Raw genomic sequence first — 19,036 nt, forward strand, 5'->3', positions numbered from 1 at the left:
TATATAAGAAGTTACAGTAAGTTGTTTTAAATAAAAATGAATATTATTAATGCAGTTATAAAATAATCAGTTTCTTAAAATTAATTGGACCCTATTTTTATCAATTGGTCATACTGCTGTTTTAATAGAATAGATTATATTTTTCATTAAACTAACTACAAAATTAATTAATAATCTATAAAAAAATCATTTAAGTAAAATATATGAAATTATCTAATATGATTTAAAATATATATTAAATTAATGATATTGAATAATTTGAATAATAAAGGTTTTATAAAAAAATGTGTATCCTCTAACATTTTTGATTCAATTTTATATTATTAAAATAAATAAAAAATCATTTAAATTACATAATAAAATTTTAAATTTCGTATATGTTATATTTTAAATTTTCAAAAACAATTATAAATTAATAAAACTGTTAAAGTCTCAGATTAAAAAAATTGTGATCAATATTTTAAAATTCTTGTTATAAAATACAAATGATTATAAATAAAACCATATAAGTAGGAAAATTCATTTATTTAGATATTGAGATTGAAATATGTATCATACTTGAATTGAATTGATAAAAACTAAATATTTTTACAATTTTAACTTGATCAGTTCACTATAATATATATATTTCACATATCTTTAGTTATTATTTAAAAATTAACTTTTACAAAAACTTATTTATTCAATAAATATTTTATATCTCTATTATATTATTTGAGAAGTCAGTTTCTTATGTGTCGCTCTCACGTTAACTCTCACGATGGTTAATTACACTGATACCCTTAATGAATTAACTTACATTTAAAATACTATTATTTATTATTTTATTTAGTTTTCTTTTAAAAAAAATCTCAAAAATATACACATATAATAAAAAGGAAATTTTTTATAAAGTTAAAAAAAATAATTGAAAAACGAAAATATATGTATATATAATATGATTTCATAAAAAAGGAAAGTTCACAAAATAGTAATATTACATTTAAAAAATATTTTTAAATAACATAAAATATAATTTTGAACTAATAAAATACTTTCTTTATATCTATAGTTTCTTAGATCAAAATATAAATTTCTATATAATGTAAGAGTTTTAAAAATTTCTATATAATGTATTTTCTTAGATCAAAATACTACTTATTTTTAAGAGTTTTATAAATTTAGTTGACTATAATATCTTTCAATTACAGCAAAAAAATATTGATAAATTATATTTTACTTATATAATATTATTTTTAAATACAATCACAATTTTTTACTGCTTATTTTTAAGAGTTTCATAATTTAGTTGACTGTAATATCTTTCAATTACAGCATACAAATATCGACAAATTATATTTTTTACTGCTTATTTTTAAGAGATATCAAAAAAAAAAGTAAATTGTTTTTTTAAAAATAAACATCCTTAGATCAAATAGTTACAAAATAGTTTAATGAGACAGATATATTATATTTTATCATTATTAAAGTTATTTTTTCTTAAAATTAAATATTCTTTTAAATTTTATGTTTGTGGAACTTAATAGAACAATAATCAAAATACCAAAACAAATCTGAATTCTCATTTTTAAGATTATTTAAAATAAATTTTAGTTTCCATTCAATAAATTAAAGGCATAAAGTTATTTAAAATTTTTAAAATATTTTAATTATTGTAAATATTGATATGTGCACATGAGCTATCAAAAATGCATCAGCTACTTATGCATGTAACTTCATATTGATCATCGTTTTATTTACTAATAAGTTTTTCAAAAACATCAACATATAATTTGATAAATATTATAAAAATACACGCACATTTAACTTAAATATAATAAAAATAATAATTATACTTCATTTTTAATTTGAAAGAATATATGTAACTCAACTCAAAACATATTAAAAATGAAAATATAATATTAACCAACTGTTACAATTTAGTTTTTTTTGTAAAATTTATATATATGCATGAGAATTCAGAATATTATCGTTTCGTTATATTAATTTATGTAATTTGGAATCAAACACTTTAGTTTATTTTTTTATTTCATTCTAAGCACAATATATCTTAAGTTATACATAATCTTCATAAAATATATTTACATATCTAAAATAACAACCACCTAAATGCAAATAAGAAATTAATCAAAATTTTAATATATAGAATAAAAAAATATTACAGTTGAATTCATATATGTAATCTAATTTACCCAAATGATAACTAAATCGACTAGAAAACAACAAAACTGATTAGATATAACATATATAAAATTATATGTATAATTAAAATAATATAGTAGTATTAATATAAATGATGCATATAAATTATAAATTAATTTAAAATTAAAAGTAAGTAGCAATCAATTATTATAATTTATTTACTTTAGAAATATTTATATCCGTGCATGAGCACGGGAAAATCACCTAGTAATATATTATTTTGCGTAGGAGTCAGATTATTACCTGGTATAATTAATATATTATGTTACCAGGTTGTGTAGATATTTTTTGACAGTATCTTTTGTATATCCCTAGTACTTCGTAATTGATAAGTTTGTTTAGTTAAGCAAATCCATATAAGTTAACATATGCCTTGCTTTTGGCTATACTGTACATCCAAAGAGCGCTTTTAACTCGGGAGAGGCACTTCAGCTACTGCCTAATTGTTCTCTGACGAAAAACAATGAAACGATGGGATATTTTTAGTATTTAATTATTTCTCTCTTATCCTATTGGTTATGAACCGTTCTAGGGTTTTTCTTAAACTGTTAAGCTCCAGTGACCAACTGAATGTATGCTCTTTGTTTTATTAGTTTGAGAAAAGGAGGTGTTGTGAATGAGGATAGGATCAGTAACTAGCCTGAAGCTCTTCTTCTCAATATATTGTCTTTTCTTCCAATAAAAGATGTCGTAGCCACTAGTGTTCTGTCTAAAGAATGGAGGTTTCTTTGGAAGATGGTGTCTAAACTCGAGTTTGGTTATGAAAGCTATCAAAGCGAACACGAGAGATTTTCAGAGATTGTTTACAGGCTTTTACTTTCCAATAAAGCTCCGGTGTTAGAGAGATTGCAAATATCTTTTATTAGATTGGGTTGTGGTGCTGTGGATGTTGGAATGTGGATTGGAATTGCTTATGCACACCATGTGCGTGAGCTGGAACTCAATGCTACATCTAATAATAGAGAGACGTTTAGATTTCCTAGAAGCTTGTATAACTGTGAAACACTAGAGACCTTGAAACTCCGTGCATGGGTCCTTGTAGATGTCCCTTCTCAGGCTTGTCTGAAGTCCCTTAGAACTCTTCATCTTCATTATGTGGATTACAAAGACCATTCATCCTTTCCTAACCTCTTATTTGGTTGTCCCAATCTTGAAAATTTGTTACTGCGCCATAATCAATATTATGGGCAGATTTTCACTATTGCAGTTCCATCCTTACGAACACTAACAATTTATGATTACAATGATGAAAAAGATTTTGTGGGCTATGTGATAAATGCTCCTTCTTTGGTGGGTTTAAGGCTCTTAACTGTTGTCTGATTGAGAATGCACCAGAGTTGGTGGAGGCAAATATTGATAAGTCTCTAAGATAACTAACGAGAAGCTTCTGGTATCTCTCACTTCAATCAAACGTCTTTCCTTGGCTTTGTCACCCTTGGAGGTAAGGGTTTTTCTTGCAATCTATTAGTTACTTTCTGTTAGTACATTCCTTATGTTTTAATATGGTTTCATGTGTGTATATGTATATATGAAGGTTAGATTCCCTACTGGTCGTATCTTTTATTAGTTGGTATATTTGGAGCTTTCTACACATAAAGCCCAATGGTGGAATCTACTTCTGCTCATGCTAGATAGTTCTCCTAAATTACAAGTCCTTAAACTCATTAATGTAAGCATTTCAAGTTCATTCATTAGATGTTTTTGCAATATTTTATGGTAATGTGCATTGTGTTTTCCACCCCTCGTTGGTCCAGAAATGGCTTTGTGAGAAAAATTGTCTGGTGGCCTACAAGAAATGGAATCGAGAAAAGAATGTTTATGCACGGTTGTTGCTGATCAATCTCGAGACATTTGTGTGGAATGGCTACAAAGAGCACCTAGAAGAGGAGAAAGTGGTAGTGAAGTATAAACTAAGAAATGCAAATCGTTTGAAGAGAGCAACTTTCTCCCCTTAACTGGGACGAGAGACTTGACATGCTTGAGGAGTTGAAAAGTGTTGTTAGGGCTTCGAATTCACCATGTAAGCTTATTTTGTCAGAATGAAAACTTTTGAATATTACTAAGAGAGTCTTGGTTGTTTCCATAAATCACTTCTAACTATGGAGCTTTACTCTAATTGTTTTTTATATCGTTTTTTTGTGGAGGTTGAGTTCTAGTATGGCCTTCGTTTGACCGTTTGGAGATGCAAACGTTAGTTAATTTACTATGCTTTTTTAGATCAAATATATATGTAAATCTGTTTTGGATATGTTGCGTTTTGATTGACTTTTGACAGTCTGGTAAGAAAAAGAACCTCAACTTTTATCTGTTGTCTCGATGATATCTACAATAATAAGGTTTGTGATCTTATAGGTAGCTGTTAGCTTGTTGGCATTTGGAAATATGTAACAGAATACTTAACTAAGTTCATAATATGACCAGAGATAATAAAAAAACAGCAATAAGCATGAGGCGAGAGATCGATACCAAAGAGAACATACACCAAAACTTTCCCACCAGTTTCTTGCTTTTCAAGAAAAGAACATTATGAACATGTATATTCGTTACCCAGAACGTTTACCACGTCGTGAAGCTTATATCAAGATAGTACAATATTCAACATATATTTTGTGAAATAATCTGCGTTATGTAGTTTTGTATGATTTCAAATTGGTAATTTTAATATTATCCAGTAATCTTTATTTTAGTCGGATAATCTTCAAACCCTATACCCATATGTGGGCCCAACAAAGAAAAAGGGTAGCCTATGGAGTTGATTATAGTTTTCTTTAATCATAAGAGTTGACTATAGTTGTTATTACTTCTCATGCGGCAGCATTAGTCAAAAAGAAGAACATAAAAAGCCCTAAACTCCGCCGTCTAATTCTGCCACCTCGATCTCAGCCCTGCTACCTACACGGTACAGCAAATTATCTAGATTATCACCAAATAGTTATCTTTATTAATTAACTACGATAATTTTGTAGTTAATTACGGTAATTTTGTTATGCAAAAAACACTACAATAACGTTGTTACATTTTATGGTTTTAGTTTAGAATAGGTTTTTAGTTTTGGAGTTTTGTCGATCTTCATTGTTTTCGTGTTGGTGAAGCTTTCTATCAATACTGCACAAAATTCAAGCAGCTGATTCATCTCGCGTGTGTTTGGAGTTCGTCAGAAAAGCGTTTTAAGCAAGCTTAATTCATACACAACACAAAAAATATCTTCAATGAAACGGCAGAGGTCAGTTTCTTTGGATGTTTTAGATGTTCTTAAATTTAATCTCCATAACTCAAAACCAACTAGTGTTTTTTTGTTTGTTCAACTTAATTTTTTGTCTTTTGACAGCAAAAGAGTTGCTGGGAGCATGAGCAATCAAGACCTTGAGAATGCTGACAGGATCAGCGAGTTGCCTGAGGCTTTGATCCTGCGGATATTGTGTCTACTTCCTATGAAAGTTGCCATCGCCACAAGTCTCTTGTCTAAGCAATGGAGATATCTTTGGAAGTTGATGCCTAAACTCAAGTTTGACTATTTGGATCACAAATGTCAACTCGGGACGTTTTCAAGTAATGCTTGCCGGACTTTGCTTTCACACATGGCTCCGGTCCTACAGAGTTTGTATCTCAATGTTCATCTAGAAAGATGTAATGCAAAGGATACTGGAGTCTTGCTTGGAATTGCACTGGGTCTCCATGTGCACGAGCTGGTTCTCGAAGTTCGATCTAGGAAAGTGTACAAATTTCCTAGAAGCTTGTTTGAAGTTAATACACTAGGTACCTTGAGACTTAGGTATAATGTCCATATGGATGTCCCTTCTTTGGTTTGTTTCAAATCCCTTAGAAATCTACATCTTCACTATGTAGACTACATGGACAATAATTCAGTTACTAACCTTTTGGGTGGCTGTCCTAATCTCAAAACCTTGACGGTGCATAGATATTCAAAGAGCAGTGTAAAGACATTCACTATATCAGTGCCATCTTTAGAGAAGCTATCAATTTATAATAGCAATGGTGGACAACTAGATTGGGGCTATGTGATAAATGCTCCTTCTTTGAAGATCCTAAAGATTAAAGGGATTTGTGGTCTTGGGTTTTGTCTAATCGAGAATGTTATGCAGCTGGTGGAGGCAAGTATCATTGATGTCTCTAGTATATCCAAGGAGAACCTTCTAGGGTCTCTAACTTCAGTAAAACGTCTTTCATTGAGAATATCTCCCTTGAAGGTAGATTTTCTTGCAATTAATTAAGTTTCTTGTTGTCATTAAATTAATTATTACTAATACTAATACTGCTTCATGCATAGGTTACGTTTCCTACCGGTAGCATCTTCGATCAGCTGGTGTACTTGGAGCTACATGCATATAAAGAAGCATGGTGGAATCTACTTATCCTTATGCTTGATAGGTCTCCTAAATTGAAAACCCTCAAGTTCATCAACGTAAATAATGTTTCATCTATATATTAACAATTTTTCCAAAATCGGTTTTAGGTTTGTTGATATAATAATAACGCAACGTTGTCTTTCCTCCCACATTGGTCTCAGAAATGGCATTGTGAAAAAGATTATGTGGATCGTGGGGAATGGAAACAACCAGAGAATGTTCCTAAATGTTTTTGGTTTCTTCTAGAGACATTCATATGGAAAGGCTACAAATGGCAACGAGAAGATGAGAAACAAGTGGCGAAATACGTTCTAAAGAACGCAATTAGTTTGAAGAGAGCATTTTTTTCCTCAAAACGTATCAAGCTTAAAGAGAAAGTCGAGGTGGTCAAGGATTTGAAAAGTGTGGTCAGGGCTTCAAATTCATGCCAGCTTATATTCAGATGAAGAATACATATACGGTATTTTTGTAACTTTTACGGTACTTCCAGTTTAGCAGATTTCTATAGAGATATACTAGATTTTTTTTATCAGAGCTTTAGAAGCGCATGATTTTGTATATAATATTTTAATTTAATGAAACACAAATATTTGATTTTAATTTCTGTTCATATTTGTAGATTGGTTTAATTCTCTGGTAAAAAAATAAAATATGTAACAATTTTAGCATCTAAAATAGTATAGTAGTATATATAATTTACTAAACTTTCATTCCTTTTGATTTATTTTCTGTGTTTCCTACTTTTATAGGGAATTAAAAATATATTTATAATAATTTTATTTTTTGGTTTAGATGATACTACTATATAATTTTTCTTCTAGATGATAATTTATATATATAATAGTATTTGGTTTAAATTATTGAAATTTCACCTGTTTGTTAATAGTAAATTATACATATACATAATATATATAATATTAATCTTTATTTTTATTTTTCAAATTAAAATTGGATATAATTTAAATTTATAAATATAATTTAATGTTTTATGAAATTATTTAATTATCTGCAAAATATAAACTAAAAAGATTTTACAAGATTTTGTACAACAATATATATAGAGCTAAACTTCAAAGATATGGAAATATATTATTAATTAATTATTTTGAATTAATTAACTAAAACTGATTTTACAATATTAACTTTAGTGAATGTCTTGAAATTTTTAAAAAATTAATGGCATAAATCGTAAATAATATGGTAGACAAAGGTTAATTTCATACTATATGTTCATGTTTTTGATAAGACATATATATGTTGAATGTTGATGAGTTGTAGGCGTGTAGTATTCGATGAGTAAACATGGAGAGAAAAAAAAACGGGTATGGTCACAGTAATGGCAGCACAAATACAACCTTATAGCTTGTTGGCATTCTGAACAAAAGTCTGGGAAACAGATTTGATGAGTAAAGAAACTAGTTAAGAACGGTAAAAACAGAGAAGCAGTGAAAGCTTCTGACCACTAACTACTAGACCGAAGATCTCTGTATTGATTTGGTGAAGAAAATGTATTTCTTAGATGAAACTCCATAAAGGATGTCATATCTAATTAATACGAGCCGTTGTTGTCACATGTAATCTAATTGTAGTGTTGTTGTCACATGTAATCTAATTGTAGGTCTCTTGTGTTGGGTCTCTTACCGTAATATAAGATACGGTCTCTTAGTTTTTTTTTAGTCTCTTCAGTAAGAGATATAAGAGCATGTTTATTGCAGGTGATTGAGTTTCTTAACGTAATATAATATACAGTTTCTTACCTTTTAACTAAAAAAACTAAGAGACGTCTCTTATATCTCTTATTTAAGAGACGTCTCTTAGTTTTTTTAGTTAAAAGCTAAGAGACCGTATCTTATATTACGCTAAGTGATCCAACCTAAGAGACTTACAATAAACATGCCCTAAGAGACGTCTCTTAGCTTTTTTAGTTAAAAACTAAAAGACTGTATCTTATATTACGCTAAGAGACTCAACCTAAGACAACTGCAATAAATATGCTCCTATTAATTAGATATGACATCCATATTGCATATTGTTAATAAAATAATGCATATTGTTAAGGAAAAAAAATGCTTTCTCCCATATTTTCAGTCTAAACCTCAATTTGTTAAGTTGAAGAACGATGACCCCGTTAAATCAAACCGAGACAACGATATACCAGAACTCTTTAACACAAAAACGTTATATATATATATATATATACATAGACACGTCTTGGTGTATACCACCATTTTGGTGTTTATTACTTTTTAATTAGAATGTATTATTGTTCTAGTTTATAGTTGTAATTAAATTTATGATTATAACAATGCTGCCCCTGGATTCGTCTTGGCGCGTCCACCTAACGCGCCCCCAATTTCTATCCCTAACCCTAACTTCCTTCGTTTTCTCCTTAGCCTCTGTCTTGCCTCTCCAGCGTCTCTAGGCGTTGCGAGAGGGCTCACGATGCTCCCGTCAAGTCCAACTTCCTCTCTGTCGTGGTCCGTTGGTGATGTGTCTCAATCTCTGGTGCCGTTGTACGCATTTTGTGGCTCTGTCTACAGTGCTGTTACGAGTCCGGGGGTTCGTGTCTAGGCTCTCTGGGACTGGGTTAACAACACGAATCTTCTTTCCACTGGTGAAGGTGACTCCTCTCCCAACATCAAAATAACCTCGACGGCGAGGTTCCTAAACGTCGCCTCTTGCCATCATCGATTCAAAGGTAAATTGAGTTTGCTGCGTCTAAGATGAGGTCCCAGGACCGCAGATCTCGCTTGATGAGATGATTCTCCTTTCGGGTCGATCTAGACGTTCTGGCTATTGAGTCGATGCTCTTGTTAGCTCCTCTCCCCCCCCCCCCTCCCTTTGCAGTTGATTGGCGTTTCTTGGGAGAATGGGTTTGATCTGCAGGTTTAAACGAGCATGGGAGTGGTGTTTTTGAGCTCTTCGAGATCAGGGTAAGCACCTTGCGGCTGGAGGAGGGAGTAAGACCCAGGAAATGGTGATGCTGCCCCTTTCCATTAATTGGCTTAGAGGACGAGCGGTTAGGTTAGTTGAGCGCTATTAAGCTCTTGTGGTTTTGTGTTGTCCTGTCTGTACCGGATTTTGGGTTCAGTGTTTGTCCAGCCCGGACTTAGAGGGCGGTCCTTGAGCGGGCTTGTCTCTGTGTCTCAGAGGAAGGTATTGGTTCAGGCAGTCGGATGAAACAACTTCCAGCCAGCATCGTGTCCCTTGATCTCTGGGTTTCGGTCTTCCCATCTGCCTACATTGTTTATGTCCTTTCACCCGACTCTTAAGTTTGTATCGATCCTTGTTGTCCTATTCGCTCCAAGGCATAACGGTTTCAGGTTCGATTGTCTTCTTGATTACATGTTTTTAACTTTTTTGCCCTGTAATTAAGCATAGAGGTCTACAGTTTGTTTTAACATCTTGTAAACTTCAAAGTTCATTTCGTAATGATATTTACCTTTTAGCAAAAAAACAATGCTGCCCATGAGCCCCTGATATTACATGGGGCGTAAGCTAAAAAAAACTACACCTGTAAATTGGTACATTAAAAAAAACATTTTAAGTGAAAAAGGATACTGGAATTCGCAACCGTTTCATTCCATATGCATATATAATCAACTCTTCAAAAGGATAATTTTGAAAAAAATGGCCAAATAATTATGTATTATATGGAAGGCCAAAGCACGTACATCCTTGGCATGCTTGCCCTCAGGACAGGCTCTGATTACATGTATAGTAAAGCTATTTCATATCCAAACCCCAAAAAGAAAATACTGCATGCATGTGAAGTTTCTAACCGAGTATGTTAGCGTTTCCGATTTTCAAACTGGTTTTTATAAACATTGAAGATCTAATACAAATTTTCCCCTCTGGAGTTACTTAACGCAACCTTTTAAACATGCAAATTTTGTGTGTGCTTTTTGTTTCGTAGATTCCACCTTGTTTACTTCTGATATGTTCTTGTTCCGTGGCAGATCATCAACGACGTCTACACATATAATAATCAAACGTAGTTTAGTTTCTACCACAGAAAAGCCTATATTTGACTAAGAAACATAAGTAAATAAACGAACTTAACTGTCATCATTAGGATCACGAGGGAAAACACAATAAATACGAAAACTAGGAGATGGTGAAAGTTTGTGCTCGTCTCCTTTCTCTTCTTGTGCATTTTCACGTACGTCTTCCTCCTCCTTACATGCCTTTTCACCACCAGTTTTGGACCTTTTGCTATGTGTAGACAATTCGTGATCTAGTGTGATGCTCTCAGAAATTTCACTATCTTTACCGATAGATCCTCGGCGAGTTATCAGTTTATAATCTCCTCCTTCATTTGTCTCAGGCCTTGAAACAACACAACCCATGTTGTTGTAAAAGCCGGAGCATGGGTAAAAAAATAATAGTTGATGAGAAAGAAAAAAAAAACCTAAAGGAAGATTACATCCATTGACACTAGGGGAAAGAAAGTCAAATGGTTTTTCTTTTTACCTAACACAACAAAAGAACCACAGATTTCATGGGAGATTCATATCCTTTGAATTCTCTTAACTAAAATAAGAAAATTATAGAAAAACTTTCTTTTTTAGCAAAGTTGGATATATCTTCTAAATCATTCTATACCAAGACCATTAATTCATCATCGTTACAAGATAGGTTTCAGTAAAAAAGAATAGAAGTTTTTCAAGTGTTTTTGCTCTAATTAAGATGCTTGAGCCAGAACAATGTTAGATACCTAGCATATATAATGTTATTCAGATGATTAAAATAGAACAGCACATCATCGTATAAACCGGGATCTAGAACCTATTGATTATGGCATGGCTCTCAGATATTCCGGTTATGGGTAAGAATAGTTCGGTTTCAGGTAAATCGGGTATAGTGATTTTGTATCTATCTAGGACCGTCGACCAGTTCTGGGTCAATCGGTTCGATTATAAAATACCAGTATTAACCCAAATATATTTTATTTTATTTTTTAACAAAAGTTATATATGTATTTATTATGTAAAAGTAGTTACAAATAAGTTAAAGTGGTCTAGTAATTTGAAAATGCCAAACTTGTCTTTTGAAAATATAGGTTTCGGTTTAAATGAATATCCAATTGGTTTTGTGTAATTACTGGACCGCTACCCAGTACAGTTCTCTATAACAATATCCACCGATGACCGATCAAGTAAATAGCCGATAACCGAAGCGATCCAAACAGGTCAGTTTCAGGTCGGTTCCAATTCGGGTTTTAAATCCCAGCCCTATTACTGATTGGGAGTTGGTACGGTTTTGATATCAGAAAAAAAAAAAAGAATCAAACCGGTCAACAAAAAGTCAATAATTTCTGTTTACGTAGCCGTTTAACCGTTTTTAGACGAAAACAAATTATTTTGAAAAAAAATTAGCCTTTATTGAGTGAGAGGAGGAAGGAGACGCAGAGCAAATCGGTGCATTAATGGCGAAAAACAAATGCCATTAATTGTTTTTATTTCATCTTCCTATCCTCTCTTGGTGTAACATTTATTGCTCTCTCTCTTTCACTCTCTGACTGTTTTTTCCTCTGTTCTATGTGCAATACAGAGCATTGAAGTGATGTCAGACTCAGACCGTTAATTTTCAAAAAAAAACAAAGTCAAGGAACACGACGAGCATACAGAACAGACTTTCTCTAATCATAGCATGGGTTGATCAAAAGGTACGATCTTTAAACATGGGTTCGATTCTAATCTCAGAGGCTTCTTCTCTTGGTCTCCACTTCCCAGTGAGCTTGGAGCAGAAGAAGGACTAAGTTTCGGTGGAGGAGCTGAACAAACTGGGATCACTGATCTAATATGAACAGCTGGAGCTAGTTTCTGAAACCCTCCTCCTCCTCCTACAAACATTTCTGGAAATGGCAGAAGCTTGCTGTAACAGTTTGTTCTCTCCATTGATGACGACGATATTATCCCTGCATGTTCTTGAGACTTCTCTAGCAATGATTTGACTCTGTATTGTTGTTGTTGGAGATTCAATCTTGATGGTAATGTTTGGTGGTGCTTCAATGATGATGATGAAGGTTCGTTGGTGTAGGGATTGATCAATCTGAGCTTCTCAGACAAAAACTCTCTTGTGGTTGTTGTTTCTTGTCGGATTGCTCTTCTTCTTGAGTGATGTTGTTCTCTTCTTTTAACTTCTTTTGGTCTAAATCTTGAGAGGACTCTTGCAACTACCTCTCTTTCTTTCTCTTCTTCACCTCTCTTCTCAACCGGAGAGTCCATGCTTGGCACTGTGTGGAGACATTAACAAGATTGAATATTTATTAATTATCAAATTGATTTTAAAAAAAGTTTTTTGACTATTAGTTCACTTCTTCTCAAGGAGAACCAAGCTGTGATGGCAGCATTCTTCTCAGCTTGCTTCTTAGTCTTTGCTGATTCTCCAATAAAACTCATTCCAGCAATCTCCACAGTGCAAGAGAACGTTGGGATGTGACCGGGTCCTGATCTCACACTTGTGTAAACCGGTAGATCAAGACCAGCTCTATGCGCTGTCTCTTGAAGCAGGTTCTTGTAGATCCCTGTTTCATCCTTTGAAAGAACAAATCAAATGAGACGAGAGATGGAGAGAAGAACAGTGCATGTTTTTTGAAGGAAAAGACACTTACAAGAACTCTAGCAGTTAGAGACTTTGAAGGACCCTTTGAAGAGAGAGCAATGAGAGCAACTTCAGCAGCTGTGTGTTCAGCTTGTCTGAGTGTAGAACAATAAGTGGGGCTTTCAAACATTTCACCGTTGAAGTTTACACAAGCTTTGAACCTTGGAGCATGGTCTGGTCCTTCTCTTGTGCAAGTATATGATGGGAGGTTGAAACAGCTTCTCTGTGCAACCTCTTGCAACTGATTCTTATACATTTCTTGGTCTTGAGAAGAAGAGGGAAAGGAGTAGTAGAAAACTCAAAATCAAACCTCAACTTTATCCCTCAAAATTAGTATTTAAGATTTGGTGTGTCTCTTTATAAATGAACAGAAGAGCTTGTCTCTCTCTCATGTGATGGAGTTAAGTCTCTGCAGTGTTAAAAGTGAAATTTAGATGACAGAGATAAAGATGAAAAGAATGGTTTCAGAGGTTATGGCTCCATAACAAATAATAGGGGTGGTCACTTTACTCGATATCTGAAGCCGCATCTGAACCCGAATCGAAATCCAAACCGAAGTGGCAAAATATCCGAACGGGTATTGAATTAGGAGAGATTGGATATCCGAATCCGAACAGGTAAATATCCGAACCCTAATGGATATCCGAAGATAACCGAACATATGTATAATTTACTTTATATTTCTAGTTTACATCTCTCATTTTATATAAAATATTTATATTGATACTACACATACTTTAGTTCATATGATATACATACAATTACGGAGAAAATGATTTGCTACTCACTTAAAATGCATATCAAACTTTTTATTTCAAAAATTAACAAAAAGTTACATCCAAAATTTAAAAAACAATAACCAAATTAATGTTTTTTAGTTTCAAAATGTTATGTTCAAATCTATTAACTATTCAATCTATTAAAAATAAAAAAATTAGTTAAGTGAAAGTTATATTTTTAAATACAAGAAATTTGAGAAATGAAAAATTTAATATTTTTTTTCAAAATCTAAATATTCGAACCCGATCCGAAATAACCGAATCCGAACTAAAAATATCCGAACCCGACCCGAAGTTCAGAAATAACCGAACGGGTTCTACACCTCTATACCAAATACCTGATCCGAACCCGAACGGATACCCGATCGCTCACCTATAACAAATAAAACGTTCCTAATAAAGAGGCTACTAAATGATAATAGTGACATTTCAATTGTACTATGGTCCATTTTATATTGTTACTATGTACATATATATGTCATGTGTCAATACCACATGCAAATATGTCATGTGTCAATACCACATGCAATCTTATTGTCTCTCTTTAAAGATCCTGTCTTTATGATCTGATGTTTATATTGAAAGCTTAGATTGTTTTCATTTCATGAAAATTTAATTTAATCTCCATAACTCATTTGGAGTTTTGGACATTTTATTGACTATCTACAACTCAGCAGAGACCTCAACACTTTCTTATGCAACCTTGTATTATCAACGCATCTAATCTATAAAATTAGAGTTCTATTTTTATCTACTATTAACAAGTAATAGAAGAACCATTTTAAAAATTAGTTAATATGACATATTTGATTATTTACATTAATAATAAACTAAATATAATTTTTTTAAAATTATAACAAAATCTATTGAGAAAAAAATCTAACAAATCTTTCTTAAAATTTTAAATATTTTTATTAAATAACACATTAATTAATTTTGTAATTAATAATATAATATTATTATAAATCAATGTTAACTAAAATTTATCATAAAGCAAGAAAATAAAAATTATATACTATTTTTTATAAATTCTATAATTATATTATGTATTATATAGTATATAAAATAGAAGTGTTATATGAATTAAATATGACAAAAAACTATATTAAATAGGTAAATTAAAAAAAATTATTTTTTAATTGCTTCATTTAAATAAATTATCACTCACCATTAAAAAGGGTTAAAATTTGTAAACTATATAATCTTTTATACAAAAATAAATTTATTAACATAGATTAAACTTTTATATCTATAACTACATATTATCATTTTATTTATTTTGAAACTCTCAACAACATATTGTTGAAAAATGTTTATATACAAAAATATAATAGTATATAATAACCTTTAGATCATATACTATTTTAAAAACATGCTATTAGAAAACTTTGAAATTTTAGTAATTCATTTAATATATTAATGAAAAAAAAAATTATAACTATAATTTTTTTTAATTATAACAAAATCTGTTTAAATTTTTTTAGAAAATATTACCAAAAATTCAAATATTTTTTTATAAAATAATATATTAACTAGATTTTACTCGCACTTCCGTGCGAATATTTTTCATTTTATAAATATATTTAATATTATTACAAATATTTTAAATATATAATTTCTATTTTAATCTTATATATTGTGTAACTCTATAATATTATTGTTTATATTTCTTATTTGGCATTGTTAATATATTATTTTATAAAAAATATATAACATTAAAATTAAAATTATATAGTATTAAAAATGTCAAATAAAAAATATAAACAATAATATTATAGAGTTAGACAATATATAATACTAAAATAAAAATTATATATTTAAAACAATTTTAATAATATTAAATATATTTATAAAATGGAAAATATCCGCACGAAAATGTAAGTTAAAATCTAGTTATGCATCAATCGCAGAGCCATGCTTATAATTCAGTTTCAGCTTCTTGGTGATAACAGAGAAACTTTTTGTCTATACATTTTTTTTTCTTTTGTTTAACAATAAATCATATATATATATATATATATAGTTAAATCATTTAAATGTATGAACACAACAAAAAAAGAACTGTCTGAAAATTTCAGAAGTTCACTCATACCAACAAGTAAAACAACACACCAATTCAACCTTTTTGCTTACTCCAACAAACCCATCATAAACTCTTCTCCTCCACATACCACAACCTTGCAATAACTGATTTTAATCTGAATAATCCAACACAAAAAAAAAGCATTTGAAGATTAAAAAAAAACAGAAGAAAACCACCTCTCAGACTTCCTCTAAACCCTGTATCCACCATCCCTGAACTTCATCTCTGTTCTGTCTTTCTTCCGTGCTAAACCGCGTGTATCTGACTATGTAGGCCGGTTCTCAGTCACTAGACCGCTTCCACTGCTGCTTCCTCCACCGTTCTGGTTCTGTTCCACTACTCTGGCTGCTAACGCCATAACTTCTGGTGACATATCCCAGCTCCCGCTTTTCCTTCCCCAGCTTGACCGCCTCGTACCAAGCCTATCACTTTGTTCATCAACCGTTGTCCTAACGTCCGGAGACAGCTCACCTAACTCACCGTCCCTAACATGTAACCGTTCGTCAGTACCATTTTTGGCGTCACCATGTTCTGAACCCATGTCTGCCCAAACAGCTTTCCTCCCCATTTCAATGTCATCATTGGCTTTACCCATGTTCGGACTCATGAACCCGCCTGCTACAGATCTTGGAGGCAACGGACCTTCACGGTGGACCATCGCTCTAAAGTCATTCTTTGAAGGAGGGATAGCTGATGTAAACGTTTCTCTGAAGTTATTAACCACTCCCTTGTTATGTGGGTTGCTTCTCCGATCATATCTGTATCGAAAATTCTCATATGTAGTCTGCAAAAGACAATAAAATCAACTTATCAAAAAAGATTACTAAAGAGATGATAAGAGGATTGAATTGGTTAGCAATAATATAACCTGGTTTGTGCTGATGAGATACAGATGGAAAGCTGTTAAGCCAGCCACGAACCACATGGCTATGAATGTGTAAACTATCAGAACAATGGAGGCAGGAGTTTTGAGCATCGCCTTCCAGATAGTTGTATGCTCTGACTCCATGATCTTCCTTATGTAAACCCAGCAGAAGGCAAACACATATACACAGAGAAGCGTCGTTGAGAAGATAAACATGAAGAAGAATCTGTAGTTCCTCTGCAACCAACCACCATTGAGAGAATATAAGACGGTTATTTGAAAATTATAGTTTTATGTGGATGTTTTTGCGACTTACCAGACCTATACATTGACCAACCCAAGGGCAGTGATGGTCAAACTTTTCAACACAGTTGTTGCAAATTGAGCAGTGGGAACAGCGAGGCGGCCTGTAGAGCATGCAGGTGTCGCAGTACTTGACCTTGAATATGACTCCATTAACCTCTACTTCCTTAATGCGAGGGAGCCGCAGCTGCGGAGTCTGGCCAGCTCCTGCGTCCATGTTGCTGCTGTCAAGGGGTTCAGGCTCTGGAGGATGAGCGTTTCTCGGGATGATTCCTGGATCTCTTCCGGATGTAAGCAGCAGAAGGATTATATCCTGAGGATACAAAAGGCAATGACACCAATTAAACATCAATGGACATGCCTACTCAGGTCATTGTAACATCAGCAAAAAAATGCAAAAGCGAGAGAAAGTGTAGTTACATAAATGGTGAAGACGACGGCGACAGCTACTATTGATACTCCCCAGTTATCAGAGAAGTCGTCCATTAGATTTCTTGCGACGAAGATGCAGAAAATAGTGACGGGGACGGCAATGAGGCATATCGTCAAAGCCAATGATCTTACGTCTGGTCCGAATACAAATCTTCCTTGTAGAAAGAATATCTGAAAGAGAAAAAAAAAAAAGGTAGAGCTCATCAAATACTGGAAGAAGCATGTCCCTTGAATTGCAAAACTGTTTATCCAAAGTAACTCAATTTATCATTGAGATATGACTACTCAGTGATAATCACATATTAAGACTAAAGTTAAAGTTCCTTGTTTGAGCTTAAAAAGGGTAAAGCTTATGCAACCAAAGGGGAAACCTTTTGACAACCTAGGATGAACACTTGTTCAGATTCCTTGAGAGACAGACGGAACCCAAGGTTCCCAATTTGAATTAGGTCGAAATTGGGACAGAACTAATCTAAGTCCAATTATTAACTGAGAGCTAAACAAGCAACTAATCAACACTAGTAAGTGAGTAGCTCAAAGAACAACAGAAAGCATAAAAATGAAGGAATAAAAAAAAAACTCACGTTGCTGCCTTTCCAAGTTTGATAAACCCTTAAATCACCGTTGGATCCAGAACCGGACCGCTCGGGAGGAGGTACTACATACATCTCCTCAATCCTCAATTTCAATTTTTTCTTCACTCGACGGCGTCGTCACGAGCTGTGATACTCTCCGGCGAATAGATTCTTCAGATTCCGGCGAAGTAAGCCAGCGAAAAATAAGGGTTTTTTTTTTTAATTGGGACTTGCCCCCCCCCCCCCCCCCCCCTTCTCCCCCAAGTCTAATGGTGGGCCCGTTCCCTCCCCCCACACTCTTTTCCTTTTTTTGTTTTTTATATATTAAAATATAACTGTGACTGTTCTCTATCTACTGTCACCGTCGTTTTAGTCTTTTTTTTTTATTTTGACAGCCGAACAAGTAAATATCAGGTGACGTGTCATTAGGCTAATGGTGCGTCAATTAGTATAATGTATGTCAAATGCCTAGGTGGTGTCTGAAAGTTATTGAGACCAAAATTTATGTGTAATTTTAATAATTCTATAAGTTGATAGATTTTTAAAAGCCAAATAGATTTAAAAGATATTGTATGAATTTTATCAAATATTTTGTATTGACTCTCATTGATTGTTATTGACTATCATAGATTTTATATTTTTTTTTCTCAAAGAAAAATCTTAAATATACAATCTTTTTTTAGAAAATTTACAAATCTTATATATATATATATATATATATATATAACACATATGTATTACAACACGAAACCTCACCAGCATCATCTTCTTTCATGTTACATATCTAGAACACATTCTTTTTTTTTCTGACAAATCTAGAACAC

The 19,036-nt window shown here is 32.4% G+C and overlaps 4 protein-coding genes and 1 pseudogene across 4 annotated transcripts; 2 read left to right on the forward strand and 3 right to left on the reverse strand.

Moving 5' to 3' along the window:
* Positions 1-2,455: 2,455 nt before the first annotated feature.
* Positions 2,456-5,138, forward strand: LOC106398097 (annotated as a pseudogene).
* A 120-nt stretch (positions 5,139-5,258) lies between these two features.
* LOC106413249 (putative F-box/FBD/LRR-repeat protein At4g13965) lies at positions 5,259-7,986 on the forward strand. The gene is made up of 3 exons (XM_048769616.1): positions 5,259-6,410; positions 6,491-6,625; positions 6,731-7,986. The coding sequence occupies exons 1-3, from the start codon at positions 5,412-5,414 to the stop codon at positions 7,013-7,015; spliced, it is 1,419 nt and encodes a 472-aa protein (XP_048625573.1). The 5' UTR covers positions 5,259-5,411; the 3' UTR covers positions 7,016-7,986.
* A 2,218-nt stretch (positions 7,987-10,204) lies between these two features.
* On the reverse strand, positions 10,205-11,032 carry BNAUNNG01350D. The gene is made up of 2 exons (XM_013854058.3): positions 10,633-11,032; positions 10,205-10,542 (listed from the first exon to the last, which is right to left on the reverse strand). The coding sequence occupies exons 1-2, from the start codon at positions 10,916-10,918 to the stop codon at positions 10,430-10,432; spliced, it is 399 nt and encodes a 132-aa protein (XP_013709512.1). The 5' UTR covers positions 10,919-11,032; the 3' UTR covers positions 10,205-10,429.
* A 1,134-nt stretch (positions 11,033-12,166) lies between these two features.
* LOC125593264 (double-stranded RNA-binding protein 3-like) lies at positions 12,167-13,660 on the reverse strand. Its single transcript, XM_048769617.1, has 3 exons — positions 13,186-13,660; positions 12,889-13,108; positions 12,167-12,807 (listed from the first exon to the last, which is right to left on the reverse strand). Exons 1-3 carry the CDS (start codon positions 13,429-13,431, stop codon positions 12,215-12,217), a joined length of 1,059 nt encoding a protein of 352 aa, XP_048625574.1. The 5' UTR covers positions 13,432-13,660; the 3' UTR covers positions 12,167-12,214.
* Positions 13,661-16,006: 2,346 nt separating this feature from the next.
* LOC106415067 (probable protein S-acyltransferase 7) lies at positions 16,007-18,458 on the reverse strand. The gene is made up of 5 exons (XM_013855683.3): positions 18,222-18,458; positions 17,626-17,808; positions 17,219-17,518; positions 16,906-17,139; positions 16,007-16,821 (listed from the first exon to the last, which is right to left on the reverse strand). Exons 1-5 carry the CDS (start codon positions 18,303-18,305, stop codon positions 16,303-16,305), a joined length of 1,320 nt encoding a protein of 439 aa, XP_013711137.1. The 5' UTR covers positions 18,306-18,458; the 3' UTR covers positions 16,007-16,302.
* Between the last annotated feature and the right edge of the window lie 578 nt (positions 18,459-19,036).

The sequence above is a fragment of the Brassica napus genome, chromosome C9 (genome assembly GCF_020379485.1).
Source record: "Brassica napus cultivar Da-Ae chromosome C9, Da-Ae, whole genome shotgun sequence".
Taxonomy (NCBI): domain Eukaryota; kingdom Viridiplantae; phylum Streptophyta; class Magnoliopsida; order Brassicales; family Brassicaceae; genus Brassica; species Brassica napus.